Source organism: Phacochoerus africanus, chromosome 15 (genome assembly GCF_016906955.1).
Source record: "Phacochoerus africanus isolate WHEZ1 chromosome 15, ROS_Pafr_v1, whole genome shotgun sequence".
In the NCBI taxonomy this organism is placed as follows: domain Eukaryota; kingdom Metazoa; phylum Chordata; class Mammalia; order Artiodactyla; family Suidae; genus Phacochoerus; species Phacochoerus africanus.
Window position 1 is genome coordinate 75,250,527 of NC_062558.1, and position 22,440 is coordinate 75,272,966.

The 22,440-nt window shown below is 51.1% G+C and overlaps 1 protein-coding gene across 6 annotated transcripts in view; it reads left to right on the top strand.

Annotated features, from left to right (window-relative positions):
• CDH23 (cadherin related 23) overlaps positions 1-22,440 on the top strand; it is a 438,655-nt gene that overhangs the window by 95,295 nt on the left and 320,920 nt on the right. For all 6 annotated transcript variants that reach the window (XM_047759777.1, XM_047759776.1, XM_047759778.1 and 3 more), the window contains exons 4-6: positions 18,168-18,310; positions 19,287-19,334; positions 19,446-19,538. In XM_047759777.1, coding sequence (XP_047615733.1) covers positions 18,168-18,310; positions 19,287-19,334; positions 19,446-19,538 — 284 coding nt within the window. The remainder of the gene's footprint in view (positions 1-18,167; positions 18,311-19,286; positions 19,335-19,445; positions 19,539-22,440) is intronic.

Consider the following 22,440-nt stretch of genomic DNA (forward strand, 5'->3'; position numbering starts at 1 on the left):
CTGCTTTCCATCCAATGCCCCTCACTCACCAGCTCCCTGCCATGCACACCCCAGGAAACACTAGTCACCTTGAGGTCCCCTGTCAGGTAGATAAACTTGTGCAGTTCAGGGCACACAGTTGAAGTCCAGCAAAGTACCACCCTACAAACTTGACCTGAGCCTCAGCACCTGTTTACATGCAAGGATTTTGAACCATAGTGATGGTGGGTGATTTGACTGAGTTGCTCTTGGGGGAGTCATTTTTTTAAAATAACATAAACTAGGGTCACAGTCTGTTCCCTTTATTTGTAAAGCAACTAGAAACATCACATTTTATTCTCTGAGATTGTCTTGATATTCTGCACAATTTGTGGGAGGAAGGGGTACAGCCAAGTTAAGGTAAAAAGAGCACTTAATTGTGACAGAAGAGAGCAGGATTTTACTCCTGACTCCATCACTACATAGGTGACCTCAAGTAGCTCCCACCACCCCTAGGTCTCAGTGTCCCTGTAAGTAACCTGAGGGCACATCCTGGTATCTGGGACTTTGTCCAGCACTTGTATGTTGTGATTCCCACTGAAGCCAAAAGACCCCTACCTCCATGAGAGCATGGCAGGTCCTGGCCACAGCAACCCTGGGCAGCTGCACTCAGGGGCTCTTTGTCCCACTGTGCACAGCTCCCTATGGTGCCATGTTAGCCTTGGTGAGATGTGGATGGGAAGGCAGCTCATGCTTCCTGCATCTGCCTGGTGGGTGCTGGGAGATGGTAGGTGGCATCCTGCCATGCCTTCTGACCTGGTCCAGTGGGGAAGTGGACCTCTGGGCCCTGGCCTCCGGGTCCCCGGCCCTGTCACCATGAAAGACAGAAGGACCTGGAGGGGATGAAACACATGTCCACTGCCTCCTTTTGTAGGCTTCTTGAAGCACCAGCATCAGGTTTCAGAGAACGATTTCAGAGGGAAAACCCAGCCAGAGAGAGAGATAGAGAAAAGAAAGAGGCCAGAATCTTGCCCACAAGCTTCCAGAAGTGAATTGTACCCTGATGTTTGGAGAATGGGGAGGCTGAAAGCCATGGGGAAGAAGTATGGGTGCAAAGGTGTGTCAAGAGCCAGTCTCTGAGCAGTTCCTTGGTAAGATGGCAAGGGGCCCCCTCTGCAGCTCATCCTCAGCCCTTCACTTACAAATTCCTACATCCCATCCACCAAGGGCCGCAAAATTTCTACCATGTGGGGCCTGAGAGCTTCCAGCTCTGTCCACAGGGGGTGATGAGGAAGAATCCCAATTCCAAGGACTCCAGGAGTTTGCCCTCTGCCTAAGTAAAAGATAAACCTATCCAATGAAAGAGTATCCTCCCCATTAGACTGTCACCAAGCAGGGGGCCCTGGGAAAGCTGTCTGGCTCTTACTCTCTTTTCTATCCTCCTCAAACAAAGGCAGCAAGACACTCCTTGGGATGTGCCTAGGAGAGACTGGGCATTGAGTCCTGGGCACGACTTCAGCATTACAAGAATCACACTCTTGCCAACTCTAGAACCAAATCTCCCTGTGTTTACACAGCCATGCATCACTTCACTCATTGATTCATTCCTTCACTCACCCATTTGCTTGGTAGACTCTGACCAAGGGTCTGTACTATGCCAGGCATTGTGCAAGGATCTGGAGATCCAGCAGGGAGAAGGGTCACAGTCCCTGCCTTTAGGTCACTCACTGTCAGGTGGGAGAGTCAGACCAGAAGGTCAGCCACTCCTCAGGACATGGGGCGCAGAGTGCCTTGGTTGGGGTCAGCTATGGGGTTATCACAGCCTCTTTGGGATGTCCGAGATTTATGAAGTGCTTTCTCTTCTGTGTCCGGCTGGACCTTGCCACAGCCTTCTTGGGCAGGAACAAGGCCAGTGAGGTTGTGAGATTTGCTTCAATTACACGGATGGGTCTGGACGTGGGACCAGGGCCTCCGACTCCAGTTCTGGGATCCCACACTGTATGAGTCTGAACTCATCGCTCAGCTGCACTGAACCATGGTTTCTTCACTGTTAAGAGTGTGAAGCCCCTAGGCAGCCCCCTGTCTGGGGATGTGGTGGTGGGGGGGGGCTGGAATGAATAACCTGGAAAGCACATTCTAAGTGTTGGTCATCGTGCACATATTCAGACTTATTAGGATTATTATCTCAGGTGTCAGGTGCTCAGAATTTGGCCTGAGTGAAAAGCAGCTCACCTGCCAACCCGCTGAGAAGGCCCCCGTCCCCTATGCACGAGGCAGTGATTTCTAACTTAGCGGGGAAATGGGCAGAATCAGCTGGAGGAGCCGTCTTGGATGCTGCATCATCATTTCCCCTCCGTGACAGAGTCTGATAGGCTCCTTGGATGAGAACAGCTCACTCATTTATTTGTTCCTTTACTCATTTGTTCATTTGTATCATCCCTCCATCCCTCCATCCATTCACCCGTTCATCCACTCCACAGCCCTGCCCCAGGGAAAGATACGCCCGAAGTAAAACCAGCCAGAAAAGTTCCTGGTCCAGTGTTTCTCCAATTATTTCCTGAACCACTGATGTCCTCTGAGGTGCTCTTGGAAGAAAGGATTTCTTGGCCAAATGCATGTGGGGAGAGCTGTATCTTCTCTATCACCTTGCAGAACTTCACAATGCATGGTGATGTAATAAAGGCTCTGAGAGGTCCTGCGGGAAAGAAACCTGTTTCAATTTTTTTTAATGCCGTGTTCCCTAGACCCTTCCAACCAAGGTGTGCTTGTGCATGGAGTACTTGCTAGCTGCCTAGGGAATTAATGATTCGTGAAATACACTTTGGGAAGCAGCCCTTTAAGCACAAAAATCTTTTTTTAATGATAATGACTTGCACAGAATATTCATAAGATCTACTTTGCATGCACCTGCCTTCCCACCTAAGGATGACTCATCATTCAGCACTTTCTCGGCACATCAGCAAGCACATGGCTGTGCTCTGTGACGATGCAGCATCACGGACAGGAGCTGGCGAAGGGACTTTTAAGTTTTCACTTTGCAGAGATTTAATATTTCTCTTTGAAGTGAAAAAAAAAAACAAAAAACAAAGAACCAGTCTGATTATACTTGTATGTAAAGTAGGAGTAAACAGGCTGTGAGTGAGGACCTCACCCTGTCTCTCTTTTTCATAATGGGCTTGAAATTTGGTGCATGGATGCTGCACCATAACTTTTAGCTGCTCAGAGACCTTTGGGGGCTAATTTGCTGCTTTCCCTCTGTGTTCTGGATAAGCGAATGTGTGTGATGTGACCCACGGATACAAGGAGTATTACTAAACCTCCAGCAGAGGACAGACAGGTCCCTGTGACTCGTTTGGGGCCAGTACTGAATAAGAGCATGATTTTCAAGGTCAGCAGTCCTGGATTTGAATTCTGACTCCACCTCTTTTGAGCTGTGTGGTCTCGGGGAAGTTGCTAAACCTCTCTGAGACAGTCTCATTTGAATGTGGGCATGCCTTGCTCACAGGTCTGTGGTAGATATTAAATGAAATTATGCATTTGAAGTGCTTAACAGAGTGCCTGTCAGACAGTAGGTGCTCAGGGAATGGTAGCTAGTGGCAAGGCCAGGCCTAGGCACAAAAATTGAGGGGAGGCCCCTAGACTTGCGCAGGTGCAGAGTCAGCACAGAGGGGTGCGTGCCACCTTACATTTTGCATCCTGTGTGCCTCTCTTGTCTTACACCCTTGCTAGTAGGATGCTGCTCTCAGAGCCAGAGCGCCTGGAAGGCTCTGATTAGATAAAGCAACCCTTGCTCACCTAGAGAACCAGCCCTACCACCTGTAACTGCCTTCCCACCCAAGGCAGCAGGTGAGCCCGCTAAAAGGACTAGCTCCAGACAAATAAAGGTGTGCTTGCAGAGAGATGGGACAGGGTGGGTTGAGCCAAGTGGGAAGGCTTGCTCACCTGGGCCCTCCAAGGTCAGGGATGGCTCACCTGAGTAGGGGCAGGGCCTTTGCCAGCTGGGCTGGACCCCCGCTTCCCTGTGAAAACTTTTAAAAACACAAACAGTGGCAAGAGCAGCATTTGCATAAATCTCATTAGAAAAACTGCAAGTTTCATAAATCTTGTGATAAATTAGTGCGATATCATTCTCAACGTGATGTATTAATTTTAGGGCAAAATGAATGGTGCTGTGATCATTGTGGGTAATTATGAGTCTCCTCAAAGAGGAAGTGATTTCTGGAGGGACTTTTCTGGCCTCCTTTGCAGACAGAGGCGGGAGGGGGAGCAGGGGTGAGGGGAAAAGTGTCTTTCTCATCTGCTTCTCTGCTTACACCGTTCTTGATTTCTTAGTTTCCTTTCTTGCTGTTAAGAGGTGAAAAGAAGCAGCCCTGGGGGTATGGAAGCACGGGAGGGGATGGGATTCTCGAGTCAGGCCCTTAGGTCCAAAATCCCCTTGAACAGAGTTTTACATGACTAGGGCCTGGGCCCATAGAAGTTCTAACCCCGTGGTTCTCAAAGATGTCCCAAGACCAGCACCTTAGCATCACCTGGGAGCTTGTTAGAAAGGCAGATTCTGAACCAGAAACTCTGGGAGGGGCCCCTGTATCTGTGTTTACATTTTTTATTGGCTGTGTCTATGGCACATGGAAGTTCCTGGGCCAGGGATTGAACCTGCACCACAGTAGTAACCTGAGCCACACCAGTGACAGTGCTGGATCCTTAACCTGCTGAGCCACCAGGGAACTCCTGAATCTGCTTTTTTTTTTTGCTTTTTAGGGCCGCACCCGCAGCATATGGAGGTTCCCAGGCTAGGGATCAAATTGGAGCTGTAGTCACTGGCCTACACCACAGCCACAGCAATGCCAGATCTGAGCCATGTCTGTGCCACAGCTCATGGCAACGCTGGATCCTTAACCCACCAAGTAAGGCCAGGGATCTCTGAATCTGCAACTTAAAAAAGCCATCCTGGTGCTGCTCCTGATGAAAGCTCAGGTGTGAGAACCTCTGCTCGAACCCAGTGATCCTACTTGGCTGCCTGTTGGAATCACTTGGGGGAATTATAACCAAATAGTGATGTCTGAGCCCTGGGCTAGACCAAGTAATTAAAACAGAATCCTTAACGGGGAGGGCCCGGGCATCGTCAGTCTTAGAAGCTCCCTAGGTGATGCTAATATGAAATCAGGTCAGGGTTCACTGCTTTAAAGCCATAATTAAACTTTTATAATATCAGGACTCGGAAAATTTTGAACACGGGAAGGGGCAACAAGCAAATATTTTTTTCTTTTTCTGCTCCGCCTGTGGAAGTCGCCTGAGCCAAATGTGTCTGGGGGGCACCGAATGTCACTAGGGACATTCGAGGCTGCGGAGGACCCTGAAGGAGGGTCATAGGAACGGCTCCCCTTTTTGCAGAGAGGAAATGTCACCTAGAGCCATGCCCAGTCCCCAGTCTTGCCTGCACATCAGAATCACCTGGGGTTTAGACCTTCCCAAAGCCCAGCTGTGTCCAGCCTGAATCATCACAGCCTTGGAACACGGAACGGGGATTGTCTGAAAGCTCCGGGTGATTCCAGTGTGCTGACCGGTTTGAGGACCACTGACCATTGGGTTTCCTAAGTTGGAGTTTCTGGGATTAATCCTGCAGATGGAAGGGATCTCAGGGATCATCTAGTTCTTGGTTGTCAACCTTGGCTGCCCTTTGGAATCATCTAGGGTTTTTGTTTGTTTGGCTTTTTTGTTTGTTTTGTTTTGTTTTGTTTTTTAGTGCCACACCCACGGCATATGGAGGTTCCCAGGCTAGGAGCTGAATCAGAGCTACTGCTGCTAACCTAGGCCACAGCCAAAGCAACGCCACATCTGAGCTGTGTCTGTGACCTACACCACAGCTCATGGCCACACTGGATCCTTAACCCACTGAGCGAGGCCAGGGACTGAACCTTCACCCTCATGGTTCCTAGTCGGATTCATTTCCTCTGTGCCGCGAGAGGAACTCCCTGCTTTAAAAAATATATATGTAACTCATGTTGCAACAGAAGAAAGGCTGGGGGGAAAATGTAATTGTAATGTATACATGTAAGGATAACCTGACCCCCTTGCTGTACAGTGGGAAAATAAAAAAATAAAAATAATTAAAAAAAATATATATATATATGTATATATCTCCTGATGCTTGTGTCCTTTCCCCAGAAACTCTGATGGACTTGGTCTGAGGGTACAGCTAAGCATCTCGAGTTGCAAAAATGCCACGGGTGAATCTGACATGCTGCCAGACCTAAGACCCCCCCTGGACTGAAATACCCTATCACTTGCAGGAGAGGGAAAGACACCCTGTTAGCAGAGCCCAGCCTCGCTATGGATGCTCCCCCTAGGGGGCTGTGCTGTGGGTTCTGAGCTAAGGGGAATGTGGGTGCTGATGGGTGTGTGAGGCAGAGGGGAGCACAGGGTGTCCCCGTGTTGGAAGGAGTCAGCACGTGCCTGCAAGTGTTTGGATGATCTCTTCTGAGCCGTTAAGGGCCTGCAGTACTCTGTTTATTTTAATGATAATGTCAAGTTCAATTTGCCATCATTTTTCCACATTTCCTTTTGTAAAGTTAATTGAACAGTTCAATGAATTGAAAAGTTTCAGGAGAACAGAAAAAATGCCCACCCCACTATTATCACTGTTATTAAATCTGGTAACTACCACTCGGCTCTCCTGGCCCCGTGACAGGACTTCAGCCCTCTGGGGGGGTGGGGGGGAGGGGCCGGGAGCCGCAGCAAGGACTTGGGAAGGTCAAACGGCACATCCTGGAGCCCCTCTATTCATGGCATGTCTTGCTCAGGCTGCTGTTCTTAGGCAGAAAAGAATATCCAGCCTGGATCACCCTGGACTCAGGGTGTCAGCCTTCACGGGCTCTTCCCAGAGTGAGTGTTTCAGCTGGGTGGAAAAGCCTTTCCACTCTTTCTGTCGCCAGGTGCCTCGGACATGGTTTGTGGCAAACAGCGTACCAGTATTGTGGATCCTTTAGCTGGACGGGATCTTAATGGAGTGCAGTGGAAAAAATATTGGGGAGCCAGGAACCAACCTGAGTCTCGGCTCTGCCACCTGTAGCTGTTAGCTGGTGACCTTGGATGCATCACTGAGGTGCCCAGCCCTGCTCTCTCCTTTGTAAGGTAGCTTGTTGGCCTCATCAAGAATGCGAAGGTGTGGCACATGCAAGCCCCCCCTCCCCCTCCTCAGGTCATGTGTCTCTCTTGGGTCACAAAGTTCCTTCTTTACTCCTGAACCGAGGTGCAGCCTTGAAATCCCTCCCCACACAGTGCCCACGAAATCGTGACCTGTGGACCAGCCTGGCCCTGAGCCCAGACCCACCTGCCAAGCTTGGTTTCGATTTTCCCCAAGGACTGCTGTGCTTTGGCCATTGACGTCAGTCCCCTCATTGTGTCAGTGGGGAAAAGAAGGCTCAGAGAGCTGGATGAGTCGCCTGTGGTCACACAGGAAGTTGTGGCTGAATGCCATCCAGTGTCAGCCGTGTTAATTCTGAGCCCCACTGCTTCTCTCTGTCTTACTAAGGGGATTTCACTGAGGCTGCCTTCTTCTCGAAGCTTCTTCCATGTCCTTTGATCCCGTATCCCAACTAACCCCTCCCCCTTGTCCAGTCTCACCCTGGGGGGCGGGGGTGGGGTCAAAGCCGGTGAACCAGGTGGAAGAGTAGGAATATAGTTCTTCCATCTAGTCTGTGACAAGACCCCAAACCCATGCTCATGCTTCCCAAATGTGCCCATACAAAGCCAGTCAAAGCATGTGGCGTAAGGGGTATGTAGATCTGTCTGTCCCCTACACTGTCAGCTCGGGGGGCAGGGGGCATGGACTTCTGTCTTTTTCATTTTTGTTTCACAAGTGCCTAGAGCAGTGCCCTGGACAGAACAGGTGTTCAGCCAATGTTTGTTGAGTGAATGAATGAAGGACTATAAATGTGGCATAGGGATTAGAGGGTCCCTGAACAATCTGAGCTCTGCCTTGTGCCAAGCAGTGACTTGAGGCAAGTAACAACCTCTTTGTGACTTATAAGGTTATAGGGGCTGAGAGCACATTGGTGTCTGCAGCCAAGCCAGGCAGGCAGCCCTTGGCAATGACGACTCTATCATTGTTGTGCCAGAAGCAGAACAGCTCTGGGATTCTGAGACTCCAGGCCAGGTCCCTCAAATATTTAATGTCTGCTCTTTTCCTCTAGTTACCTTAAAATAACAGCAATAGGTAGCACCTACTCTTCCCCGCCACCAAAGCCTCTGAGCTTTTATCATCATCCCGTTGTGTTTAATGTCTCCTTCTGTTCTGCTGAATTAGCTTGTCCCCTTGGCCATTAGACACCTGCGTACGCAGGTGAGTCAGCCACCCCTTCTCTCTGACGCCAGGGAGGAAGGAAATTGCCATCTTGCTGGCTGGTGATAAGCTGGAGTGATGTAGGCAGGCCCCCAGTCTCTGCCTCAAGGGTGCTCACCTGGGAGTTCCCGTCGTGGTGAAGTGGTTAACGAATCCGACTAGGAACCATGAGGTTGCAGGTTCGATCCCTGACCTTGCTCAGTGGGTTAAGGATCTGGCGTTGCCATGAGCTGTGTTGTAGGTCGCAGACGCGGCTTGGATCCCGCATTGCTGTGGCTGTGGCGTAGGCCAGTGGCTACAGCTCCAATTCGACCCCTAGCCTGGGAGCCTCCATATGCCGCAGGAGCGGCCCTAGAAAAGGCAAAAAGACAAAAAAGGAAAAAAAAAAAAAAAACCAAGGGTGCTCACCTTCAGGCGGCCAAGTAACCCAGGAGTCCAGAGCAGTTTAAAACCTGGAGGGGGCCTGAGCGTCTCCTTGGGGGGCAGTCTTTGTGGAGCGAGGAGAGGGCAGTGTTTAGCTGCTCAGATTGTGGTTTAAATAAAAGACTTTGTGATAAAAACCATGAGGGTGCTGGAGGGAATGTGAATTCTGAGTCAGACACACTTGGGTTGCCATCCTTGCTCTGCCACCCCCTAGCTATGTGATCTTAGGTCGATTATTTTACCCCTATGAGCCTGTTTTCTCATCCATGTAGTGGGGATGCTAACCCCTCTCTGTGGGGCCATTGTGTGAAATAGATAGAGATTGAATGAAAACCATTGAGCGAGGTACCTGGCAAACAGTAGGTGCTAAGTGAATGTGAGTTTCCTTCCCCCAGCACAGTTCATTCCATCTACTCTGAGAGGACGGGAAGAGGACAGGGGCTTTGGAGACAGACTTTGCCTGAGGATGTCGGCCCGTGCAAGGGAGGCTTAGGGCCGCCTGCCTCTCAGCAGAAAGAGGCCACCTCACATTTCACTCTGGCTTCCCCATGTGGGTGTTGGCAGGGCCTACGACCCCAAAATAACCCCCAAAGATGGGCTCCCTGAGGTCAAATGGCATTCAGGACCTGGGGGGAGTAGAGGGAAGGAGCCTGATTGAAGGCAGGAGAGCAGGTAGGGGAAACCTAAGACCAATGAGATTCTCCCCAGGAATCAAGGCACTTAACTGGCCTGTCTGATCCCAAAGGGGAGACAAATGCGATTGCAGGCTCCAAGGCTAGCCCAGGCTCTGAGGGGCTCGTCCTTGGGGGCAGGGGGTAGGGCAGGAGTCCCTGGATGTGGCAGAGACCAAGGCCAGAGCAGCTAGGTCCCTCCAGACCAGAGGAGGCTGGGGATGGGGGTGGGGGGCGCTCGTGCCACAGGCCCATGGCCATGGGAAGGGGGGCATGGTTATCCTCAGAAAGACCTGGTCATAACCCAGGGCTATAATCTGGGGTTGGGGACCTGCCATCTGCCACCCCTTGCTTACCCATCACGATATATAGCCCTGTCTCAAGCTACCATCTTCCAGCCCTGTCTTCCAGCTCTTCCAGGCCCCCTGTTCCTCTCTCTGTAAAATGAGAAGGGGCTTTGTTGGGCTCTTATTTCCACCGTAATCAGTCCTTGCTTCTGAGCTCACCCGTAAGACTCCAAGTCTGATTCTCTCTCTCCTAACTGCCCTTAGCCTGCTAGAGCAGACGACTAGATCCTTGGCCCCAGATGGGAGGGGACAGTAGATCAGGGCTCATATGAAGTCCCGTTAGGTCACAGATTGCAAACGTTTTGCCTGCTTCCTGCTGTGCCGAGATGCAGGCGATGAACCAGGGAGCCCAGAGGGGGGAGATCTTCATGTTGGAGGTGGCATCTGAGAAGTGCATTTGAGGGTGACCAGGATTTGAGAGGCAGTGAGGGGAGGAAGGGGCTTCCAGGCTGAAGAAACAGCAGCAGCACAGGGGTAGGAAACAGGTGAGGCCACAGGGCGCTTGAGGGATGACCGCAGTGTGTCGGGCTGAGCCCAGGAGTGTGGGGTTGAGGATGGGTTGGGAGCTGCATTGGCTATTCAGCAAGAAATTTGTTTTGAATTCCGGGTGAACTGTGGGAACTGCCTGAGGGGCTGTGGCACAGTGAAAGGTCTGCCTTAAGAAGATGCCACTGTAAGGAGGAGGCCCACATGTTCTCCTTACCCTTTACTCATTCAGCAGCACCCTCTCCATGCTTTGGGAATGTAGGTTTCATCCTTCCGCTATCCGAAAAAATAAAAAGCCTTGCAGCCTGCCATGCCCTGCCTGAGTTTCTGGCCCACCCCTGGTCTAGCAGGTAAAGACTCCCAGCTCCCCAGGAACTCATGTCATGCCAATCCCAGCCCTCGCCCCTCAGTGCAAATAACAATAATAACAATAACAGCCATCTCAGCGATCAGCGAGGGCCCAGCAGGGCTGCATGGGAAGCTGTGATTGTCCACCCCTTGCCTGGAAGATGGATGTGGCCTGCTGCTGAGGGGCTGAGGCCACCGTGGGGGATGTGTCACCAGCCCTGGGCCTCTCAGGGAGGGGCATATGCAGTCTGCTGAGCAGATCCACACTCTCACAAGGGCCCCTGGCCTCCAGGACAGGATTCACTGCCCCAGGATGGGGTCCTTGGGCCTCAAGATAGGGTACACTGCCAGGGATGGGGCACACAGCCCAGGATGGAAGCATAAGAGGGATATCCAGCCCTAAAGATAAAGTGCCTTGGCCCAGGAAGCCCCAGGATAGAGCACCCAGCCTCAGAATGGGATACATGCCCGAAAACAGGGCACAGGCAGGATTCCTGAAAGACTGGACCCCCAGCCAGTGCCCAGCTATGATGCCACCTGCATCCAAAGCCAAGTGCATTGGTTTAGACATTGATAGGATTTGATTAGCCATGTTTTTCCATGCCCATCAGTGCACATAATTAAGAATGAACTTGCTGTAGTTCTCTTGTTGTGGCTCAGAGACCTTCATGACTTTGGGAGGCTCTCTTTTCCTAACACCTCTAGGCAGTTGGTAAGGTTCGTATATTCGCCCAGCATCTATTTGCTGAGTGCCTCGGGGATGCCAGCCTCATGTTAGGCTCAGGGGTACAACAGGGAACATGACAGGCCAGGACGCTGCCCGCATGGAGGGAACATGAGTGTGTGTGTGTGTGTGTGTGTGTGTGTGTGTGTGTGTGTGTGTGTGTGTGTGTGTGTGGTGGGCAGGGGGTTGGGGCAGGTAGTCAGCAAGTCAAGGGAATAAACGAGATCATTTCAGAGGAGGGGCCGGGCCATGAAGACAGTCACTCAGGGGTGAGGACACAGTGACCGGGCATCCTTTTAAATAGACTATCTGTGATGGGGTATGTGAGGAGGGCTTTTGTGAGAAGGAACCCTTGGCCTGGGAGGTGAGTGATGAGCATCATGTAGTGACCTAGGGTTGGAACGTTCCCAGCTGAAGGCACAACCAGGGCAAAGGCCCTGAGGCAGCCAGAGAGTGTTCAGGTCAGAAAGAGGGCCATGCTGGGGGATGAGCCCGGGGAGCTCACGTGAGATATGGTAGGAGAAATTGTTTGGGGCCAGATCACTAGAACCTTGGATACGATCTGATTTAAGTTTCGTTTAAAATTGTTTAATTGTGGGAAAAATACATATAAAATATACCATCTTAACCATTTTTGTCTTTCTAGGGCTGCACCTGCAGCATACGGATGTTCCCAGGCTAGGGGTCAAATCTGAGCTGCAGCTGCTGGCCTACACCACAGCCACAGCAACATGGGATCCAAACTGCATCTGCGACCTGCTCTGCAGCTTGCAACAATGCCAGATCCTTAACCCACTGAGTGAGGCCAGGGATCAAATCCACAGCCTCATGGAGACTATATTGGGTTCCTAACCCACTGAGCCACAATGGGAACTCCCTGTCTTAACTATTTTTTAAGCGTGCAAGTGTTAAGTACATTCACACTGTTGTGCACCCAACCTCCAGAATTCTTTTCATCTTCCAGAACTAAAATTGAACCCATTAAACAACTGCCCATTTCTCCCTCTCCCTAGCCCCTGGCAACCAGCCCTCTATATGCTGTCTCTATGAATTTGATAATAGGTACATCATACACGTGGAATAATACCAGTGTTTGTCTTTTTGTGACTGGCTTATCAGCATGTGCTTAGCATAATGTCCTCAAGTGTCACCCATGTTGTAGCATGTGTCAGGTTTTTTTTTTGGGGGGGGGGGTCTTTTTAGGGCTGCACCTATGGCACATGGATATTCCTGCATTAGGGGTTGAATCAGAGCTGCACCTACCGGCCCACACAACAGCCAATGTAGGATCCGAGCCACCTCTGCCACCTGCACCACAGCTCATGGCAACACCAAGTCTCCAACCCACTGAGCGAGGCCAGGGATCTCGTGCACATCCTCATGGATATTAGTTGGGTTCTTAACCCACTGAGCCACAATGGGAACTCCAGAATTTCCTTCCTTTTAAAAGCTAAATAATATTCCATTGGATACCACATTTTGTTTATTCATTCTTTCACTGATGAACACTCGGCTCACTTCCACCTTTTTGGCCACTGTGGCTAATGCTGCTCTGAACATAGGTGTACAGTGATTTTTCTTTAAATTCCACTCTCTATCCATGAGATTAGGCTGGGCCCTGGCCTGGGTTGGGTACAAGGTGGAGGGGCCAGCTTCTCCGGGTTGCCCTTCTCATGAGGGTAGGAGCAGCCAAGAGCAGAGAGTCCTCCAGCAGCGCTGATTGAGCCAAGAGCCCCAAGACTGCACCTTTAAATCATTGTGGGGCCAGGGGAGCTTTTCTCTGCATCTAAAATGGGAGCCATAAACCAGGCTGACTTACAGGCAGTACTCACTGGTCCGGTTGTTTATGGCCAGCATCCTTTCTGATTGGTTGATGCCTGTACTGTGCCCGTTGTTAAATATTTGAATATCACCCAGCTATAAACCAGTCTCAGGACCTCTAAACCTGGCTGTGTGTCAGAGCCTCTTGCAGGGAGAATGGAAGCTACTGCTGAAACGTTTATACTCTGGGCTTCCCCCAGCCGATCGAGGTAGCAGAACTTGGGACTCTGTATTGTAAGAAGCACACTGGGTGATTCGGATGCCACAGTCTGAAGGAGTTTTATTTGGTTTCCTGCCCCTAGAAGCAGGTCTTGCGATGAGGATTCAAGTGCAAATATTTTATTGGGAAGGAGATTCCAGGAAACAGGTCAGGGAATAAGGATGTGAGACAAGGAAGGGAAGGAAGCCATGAAGATGCTTTAGCAACCAAGTCGTCACTGGGCAATCAGAGAGGAATTCTATGGGGGAACTCAAAGAGCCAGTATGGACCACGGTCTCTGAGCTGTCCCATGAGAGGTGAGGGAGCTGGGGCACTTATCGCCACCTCTTTATCTGCCATCTTCCATCAGTCACTCATTGAGGACTGCCGCCAGGGGCATTAGTTCCTGGGCATTTCTGGCCTGGCCTGGGGATGGGGGAAGCAGTCCCAGATGGCCAGAACCTCTCAGGCCTGGTGTTGGAGGTCTGGCTGGTAGGTGTGACAATGGTAGGTGCTGAGCCAGAGAGGGCAGGGTACCGGTAGCCTCAGGCATGGAGGGCTGCCAAGCTTCCATCTCTCCACTGTACAGGGGGTGTTCAGCTCCTGTGAAACACTGATTATCCTTCCTACCACTGAAGGGAACTCCAGGACTCTTTCATGGTTGGTGGGAATGTAAATGGTGCAGCTGCTCTGGAAAACAATTCGGTGGTTCCTCAAAAAGTTGAACATAGAGTTTCTATAGGACCCTGCAATTCCACTCCTGTGTGTATTCCCCAAAGAACTGAAAATGGTGTTCAAACAAAAACTTGCCCAACAAATGTTCATAGCAGCATTATCCACAATAGCCAAAGGTGGAAACAACGCAAGTGTCCAACAACCGATGAATGGCTAAACAAAATGGAACACAACCAGAGAGTGAAATACTACTGAGTCATGAAAAGGGATTAAATACTAATACATGCTACATATGGATGAACCTTGAAAACATTAAGGTGCGTGAAAGAAGCCAGCACTTGTCATATGGGTTTATTTATATGAACTATCTGGAACAGGAAAATTCATAGAGACAGACAATAGATTAGCAGTTGCCAGGGGCTGGGGGTTGGGTAGGAAATGGGGAGAGACCGCTGAACGGGTGTAGATTTCCTTTTGGGGTGACGAAAACATTCTGGAAACAGATAGTGGTGATGCTTACACCATATTGTGAACGTACTGACACTGAATTGTACACTTTAAAATAATTTCCTGTCGTGGCTCAGTAGTAATGAACCTGACTAGTATCCATGAGGATGTGGGTTTGACCCCTGGCCTCGCTCAGTGGATTAGGGATCTGGCATAGCCATGAGCTGTGGTGTAGGTCACAGATGTGGCTCAAATCCCGCATGGCTATGGCTGTGGCTGTGGCCGGCGGATACAAAAGTTCCAATTTGCCCCCTAATCTGGGAACTTCCATATGCTGTGGTGTAGCCCTAAAAAATAATAATGATAATAATACCAAAAAAAGGTTAAAATGAAACATTTTATGTTATATACATTTTACCACAGTTTTTTTTTTTTTTAAAGAACTCTAGGCATTGCACAGCCTGAGTTCAGGGTGTACTGTTTTCCAGTGGGAAATAAGCCCAGAGCATGGTATGTGTCCCTCAGTGTCCCACAGCCAGGACGGTTCTCTGGAGGGGCTGCTTCTGGAGACACTGGGTTGGAGTTGGGCTCCATTGCTTGGCCTCAGTCCCATCTGAATGGTGCACACAGAGGTTCCTGGAAGCTGCTGCGATGGAGAAGTGAGCCGTGTCCTGGAGAAGCCAAAGCCACGTCCAGCTTCTACAGAATGGCAGGCCATCTGGGGAGGGGGAGTATGTGCCCAGTGGGAAAATTGTGGGGCGTCTTGTCTTAAATATAATATTAAATTGGCACCTTTAATTAGTACACTTAGAAAAGGTCACCAGCAATTACCTGGCACACAAAGAAGGCGTGAGCAGGCAAGAGCCTGTGAGGAAGCCAAAAAGGACCATTTTGAGCAGCACATAATTGAGGAGAAAATGGATAAAAGTCCAGGAAATTACAAGGTGGGTGACAGCAGCTGATGGCCCCATCCCTGTCCTTCCCAGCGCCCCCCTTCTTGAGAGGACCGAGCATCGGGACTGGGAGAGACACTTAAGATACTGGGCCAAGTTGTGCGACCTTGGCTGGAGGGCCAGTGTGGCCTTTCCAGAATCCTATCAGCCAGCTGAGAACTCCATTCCCTGTTCGCCAGCTGGGCTGGGCCTTGAAGGAGGTTGGCAGGTGAGGGTTTCCATGCAGGGGGCTGCCGTGGCCCAGTTGCTGTACTGTGGATGAGCAGGGCCCCATGGGCCTCGGTTTCCTTGCGTGGAACCTCCCCAAGGTGTTGGGAACTAGCTCAGTGTCCCTCCAACCTTGCCACTAAAGGACCCCTGAGGGTATTGGAAAGGAACTGTGTGTCCCTGGAAGTCAGGGGAGGCTGGACATTCTTTTACAGTTTCAGACCGTGTCTTAAAAATGAGTTAAATGTTACATTGTACTCCCAATATAGTCTCGTTTGTTTTAGTATAAAATAGTTGCTTGTCACTGAAATACACAGATGCTTTGGGGAGATATATTTGGTTTATCTATGACTTCGCACACCTCCTCTCTCCTCATCTAGAAAGAACACTGTACTGGGAGTCTGGAAACCATGAGTCTTGAGACTGTTGTTCACCACTGTACTTTGGGGAAATTGCCAACTGCTCCCCAAAAGCTCTGTTTCACGATTTTACTCCTCCTTCTCATGCTTCTTCCCACCTCCCATCACCTTGGATACTGTCATGTCCTGCTCTGCTGTGTGACCTTGGAGAGACTGCTTTGCCTTTCTGAGCCTCAACTTCTTAATCTGTAGAATGGGCAGAATGGTGACTACCAAAGTTGCAGAGAGGATTTAGTGAGAGAACCTGTGTGAATGGATTAGCACCATTTCTGGCATATAATGAGAGCCCAGGGATTGCCCAGTATCTTCCTTTTCTAAGTGTTGGGCTTCCACTTAGGGTCTGATAGGACTTCTATGGAAGGCCTGAATCTTTAGTTCACATATCAAGTGCTAAGATATGTAAGGTTGTGGGAACAAATGTGGGCACTGGGCCAGTATGCCTGGACTTTAAATTTGAAGCTCTGCTGTTCGCTACCTGTGTGGCCATGGTAAATTACTCGATCACTCTTTGTTACCTTATTTTACGTGGGAAGATAAGCAGGAAGGATTGAATGCGATTGTTCATGGAAATCCTATAGCCCAATGTCTGGAATACGGTTAGTGCTCTAAAGCATTAGCTGTCATTGTCATGTTAGAATTGTCTTTTAAAAGTTGACTTAGAAAAGCTAGCATTCTTTTCTAGATAAAATTCCCAGAGTTTAGAATCCTTCCTTTCGTAGCTTATTCATGAGAGCTATCCAGTGAGTATGAGAGTCAGTATGTAGGGAAGAAAGAGTGTCTGTCCCATTTTATAGGGTAAACAGAGGCTTTGAAAAAAGTGATTTGTCCAAGGCCATCGTTCTAACCTAACTACTCCTTTGAGAATCAGATGGAAATGATAGACCCTCGCTGCAGAAAATGACACACTATAATCCTTTTTCACAGTTCCTGGGGGCTTAATGATCTCTTGAAGCTAAGGTGATCAGCTGATCCAGTTCCCAGGGACCTCCTGGCTTATCCTGGTTTTATCACACGTTCTGGGAAGTGCGTCAGTCCTAGACAAACCAGGGTGGTTGATCAACCTACCTGAAGGCTACCTGGGGCGGTGATGCTGTGAACCCCCGGAGAAGATGCCTTACTCTAGAACTTCTTAGGCAGGGCTGTAGGCAGGGCACCATGATGCTCAGGGTGACCTCTAGCCAGGGCTTTGTTTCTTGGTGAAGGACAACACCTCCATCCTCTTCCTGTGTACAGGAGCTAGACTTGGTCATCCAGCTGCACCCTTTCTTCCCAACCTCTGCATGCCAATGCTTACTACCAGCTGACCTAATCACTGTTGAATGAGAGCCAGGTTTTATAAAATATTCTGTATTTTATGAAAGAAAATATTGCTTTCATTTGCAAAAGATGGAAATCCAACTCAACTTACTTAGGCAAAAAAAAAAAAAAAGAGAGATAACGTGATTTATTAGCTCATATAGCTGAGCAGGCCAGAGGTTAGAGCTAATATCACGTATAGTTGCCTGCAGACCCTCAAACCATCAGGAATCTCTGTGCACCATTTGGCTCTGTTTTGCTCCTTGCTGGCCCCATTCTCGGGCAGGCAGTCTTCTTCTGTGCTGCCAAAGACGGCTGCCAGCAGGGCCAGTGTAGTTACCCCGCTGGAGGGAGGGTACCTCTTTCCCAGCAGTCTCAGCAGAAGTTCCAGGGTTGGCTTTGATTGGCTAGTGTGGGTCACATGGTCATCCCTGAACCAATCCCTGTGACCAGGGAGATGGACAGCTCTGGGTAGCTAAGGCTGAGTTGTGTGCTCTTCATGGAACATAAGAACTGAAGGGTTGGGGCCCTGCCCTGACCTGAGCCACTTGGAGAACCCCTTCTCCAAGTCAAAATTAAGAAAAGAGAGCAGGTGGAAGTCACAGCTGTCCTTGACACACCCAGATCATAGTAAATAACAGTTCCCTGTTACACACTGTGACAAATGGCCAGGGTGGAAGCGTGGCGCCTGGATCAGAGCCAAAGAGGCACAGGGGTCTTGCCATAGTCTGTGACCTGCTGGTGGTCTCTTGGGCAGCTGCTCCCCATGGGGACTCAGCCATCCTGAGCAAGACACTGAAGAATGGACTAACCTCCTATTTTGCCCTGTGCTCTCTCCTGCGGTCACTCCAGGTTCCTCTGTGACCCAGTTGCTGGCCCGAGACATGGACAATGACCCTCTGGTGTTCGGTGTGTCTGGGGAGGAGGCCTCCCGCTTCTTCGCCGTGGAGCCTGACACAGGCGTGGTGTGGCTCCGGCAGCCATTGGACAGAGAGGTATGACCCGCCCCAGCCTCTGCCCTGGTCCTTTCCTGAGGGCGGGAGGACATGCTGAGGGAGGATGGCTCAGTGTCTTCTGACCCTGAAGCAGCATCTTTCTGCCTGAATGGTATCCTTCTTCTAGGGCCAGTGTTCGTGCCTGGACTTGAGGGCTGGAATGGGGTGGTTGGGGGGTCTCCAAGTGAGGGGTAGCATCAGATAGGCAAGAAGGACAATGACCTTGGGTTCATCCCCCATAGAATAGCCCCTCCATGGGGTATGCAAGTCTGCCCCCCGCCCCTGAGCAAATTTCCCCCAGAGGATGTTTTCCAGAGACATGAACTGGTGACACAGGAGCCCTTAGCAAATTAAGGGAAGAGTTTGAACAAAACCCCACCTGCTGCTTTCTCCTCTCACTGAAGTGGCCACAGAGGCATCTTGCTCAATATCCCACAGCAATTTAGCGGCAGAGCCCAGAGAACCCAAGATTCTTGACTTCTAACCTGTTGCTATTTTATTTTATTTCATTTCATTTTTTATTTTTTTTAAGTGTTACGGAAGCCTACAAGTTGATTTACAAGGTCGTGATCATTTCTGCTACACAACAAAGTGATTCAGTCGTACATACACACATCTCCATTCTCTTGCAGATTCTTTTCCCACATAGATTATCACAGAATATTGGGTAGAGTTCTCTGCGCTGTATAGCAGGTCCCCATTAGCCAATCATTCCGTATACCTCAGTGTGCATTTGACAATCCCAACCCCCCAGGCCATCCCTCCCACCCCTCTTTTATGGGAAGGATCCATATTCTGAACCTACTTCTCCAACCCAAAAGGCAATGCTTATTTTTCAGGGAAGCCTTTGGCTAACCAGTCCCAGACCAGCTCCTGGGGCAAAGCTGGAGGGTCTGCACCCCCACGTAGGGCCCGGACTCAGGGCCTCAGCTCACCTCGCTAACTCTGCCCTCCCCCTGCCCTCCCTTTCTTTCAGACCAAGTCTGAGTTCACAGTGGAGTTCTCCGTCAGCGACCACCAAGGGGTAAGTGTCCCCTGAGGCCTCTACTGTTCTGGGAGGCAGGGTCCCTGGGCCCTTGGGTGAAAGGAGGCTGGGGATCGACGCTGACGCTAAACCCTACTCTTCTCTTGCCAGGTGATCACACGGAAGGTGAACATCCAGGTCGGAGACGTGAATGACAACGCACCCACATTTCACAACCAGCCCTACAGTGTCCGCATCCCTGAGGTAGGAGCCCCCAGGGTCACACTTGAGGGCCATCAGGGGCCTGCTTCTCCGGGGCCCCCCCGGGACAGGCCAATGCTGGGGAAAGGGCAGCTCTGCTCCCCTCCTCCTGCCCCCACATCAACTCAAGCATCAGCTCTGGGTGGGTTGTGACCGTGCCGGCCCCTCTGAGGGCACCTGTCGCCTGACTGAGGAGAGCGGGTTGGGGGGAGCCTCAGGCTTTAGAGACCTGTATCCATGAGCCCCCCAACTCTGGCTGGAGGGAGGGGCAGGACAGAGGTGGGGAGCAGCAGGTTGCACCTCGTTTGTTCCACTTACAGCCAGTGGGGGCCTTGGGTGGGGAGGTTGGCAGGCCTAACCCAGGCCTTCCAGATTTGGCCAGAACAGGTCCCCCCAGGATGTGGGGGTGTGCGTTTCCCAAAAGAGGCTTTCTTTCCCTCGCCCTGTGCTCATCCTTCTATCTCGCTGGCCCTTGGCTCCTTTGGGTCGTCCGTGTACTCTGAGTGTGTTTGCATGAGTGCATGTGTGTAAAACCAAGCCATTGCTGGTAATTGAGAAGTACAAATTATTGCATTACGCACAGTTCGTTAATAAGCTGGCGGCTGGCTCCGAATGACACCGGGATTCTCTTTGCTTGCTGTCCCTCTCCCTGGTGGCTGATGGCAGGCTTATGGGCAGGCAGTTAGCAATTCAAAGACCTTGAAGGTGGTGGGAAAAGAGCTTCTAACTGGGTGTCCCTCAGGCCTGCCCTCAGGGCTCTGGGTTGGGCGGCAGCAGCAAAGGGTTGGGATGGCAATGACAGGAAATGGAATCCGCTGAGGAGAGGCAGGCTGGCACCATGGCATTGGAGTTCTAGCCCCTTTATGTTATAGGTCATTGGATCAGGAAACTGAAAGAGCATCAGGAAACATTTATTCAGCTTATAGAGGAGAAAAATGAGGCTCAGTGTGGGAGAGTGACTTGTCCAAGGTCACACAGCTTTGACTTTGAACCTCCTGACTCCCAGGGCAGCCTCAAATGCCCTCAAGGATGAAGACACCTTGTCTCATGTCCCCAAGTTCCTGTTGCTGGCCCTTTTTGCTCAGCTATGAGCCAAGGCTCCCAGGTTGGTGCCAGGCAGAGGGAAGTGAAGACAGATATGTGGACGGGGACACCCCAGAGGTGTTCATGCCCTCCCCCCAAGGGGGTGGACATAGGGAGGGAGAGCCTGCAGTCCTGAGCATGGGGGCACAGTGCCCTGAGCTGGGGCCGGCGTGCCTGGGACTGCAGCTTGGCTCTGGGCCCCCTCTCATTTGGAAGTCTCCCTAATTTAATTAAGGGTCTCTACGTGCCAGCCTGCACTCCGGGCCCAGGCTCAGAAACCAAGGGCACGGCTCGGAGTTAATGAGCCTTGGACCCATTGCTCAGCTGCCATCCTGGCAGGCATGGCTGCTCTCCGCCTTCCCTCACGGGGGGCAGCAGGCAGCAGCAATGGCGAGGGGACGAAGGGTCGCATCCCTCCTCTCCAGCCTTTGGGCCGGGGCCAGCCTCGTCCTCTCTCTCTTGCCAGGAGAGGATGTGACCTCCATCCCTGCCCCGTTGGAATCCCCTGGGATTCTCCAAAGGCCTCTGCCTCCAAGGAGAGAGCCTCTTCAGTCATTCATTTATTTAACAAATATTTATTGAGTGTCTGCCGTGGGCTTGGCGCTGTGCCAGGTTCTTACTGCACAGAGAGCTGGGAGGCCAGATGAATAGGTAAATGTCAGGAGTCAGAACTAGAAGCCCTGCTCTGCTCCCAGATTGCCGGGTCCATTTGGTCTTGTCACTTAACCTCTCTGGGCCGCAGTCCTTCTCATCTAATAAAAGCACAGGACAGGTGGGATAACATGGCCTGCCTCCTGCCCATCTGATGAGGAGAGGGTACGCGGAAAGGGGCCGGCTGGAAGGACACACAGTCCTTGGAGGAAGGCCCATACTGTTTACTTGCTCGCATGTAAACCTCTCTGGGTCAAATCAGGGGCCTGACATTCGATGCCCTGCTCAGGGCTGTTCTGCGTGGCCAGTGGGGATGTGGTGTCAGTTGAGTGGAGACCTGGCCGCTCCTGATCCGAGCTGGCTTGGCACTGACCAGCCTTGGCCCGTGGTGGTCACCTGAGCTAGAGCTTAGCTGCCTGGCTCAGGCTCCAGCTGGAGGACCAGCTAAGAGTCTACTGGTCCTGGCCCAGAATTGAGCCAGAGGTCTCCTGCTTACATTGAGGTTACACCCTGGAAACCCCAGTTCCTCCCCCTAGAGAAGCATGAGTCAGTAGCGAGGTCCTGTGGATGAGAACAGGGTGAGAACTTGGACTAGAGAAACAGGGAGCCACTGCAGACCCCATGGGGCTTCAGTCCTGAAGGGCTGCCAGAGCAATCAGAGAAATCTTAGCAGGCTTCCTGGAGGAGGTGGGGTTCCAGAAGAAGCTCGCCAAGGTGAGCAGCCGAGAGTTCCTGTGTTGCGTGGTGGGAAGAGAGAGACTGGAGGTCAAGGTGCTCGGGTACTAGGCCTGACTGTGCCAACAACAGGTGGGGTGAGACTTTAGAACCTGTTGCTGTCCCTTTGCTAGCTTCAACTCCAAGAGCTGCTAAACTGGGAAGTTGGACCAGGTCCTGGAGGACTATCTGAGGAGGAATCCCAGCAGGAAAGTCTCCTTCTTGTCCTCCAGAACTTCATTATTCCTTGAGGGCTGACAAAGACCTCCAGTGGCTGCCTCCATCCACCCAGCTCCATTTTTTGGTCATCTCAGCCATCTGCACAGCATCCCTCATGCTCTCAACCTCCACTCTCCCCAGCCCTAGGGGCCTGGGTAATATTTGGGTCTGTTGTGCCCGGAACCCAGGGATAGGCTTGGGGCACAAGTTACAGGGAGGTAAAGTCTAGGTCTGCATA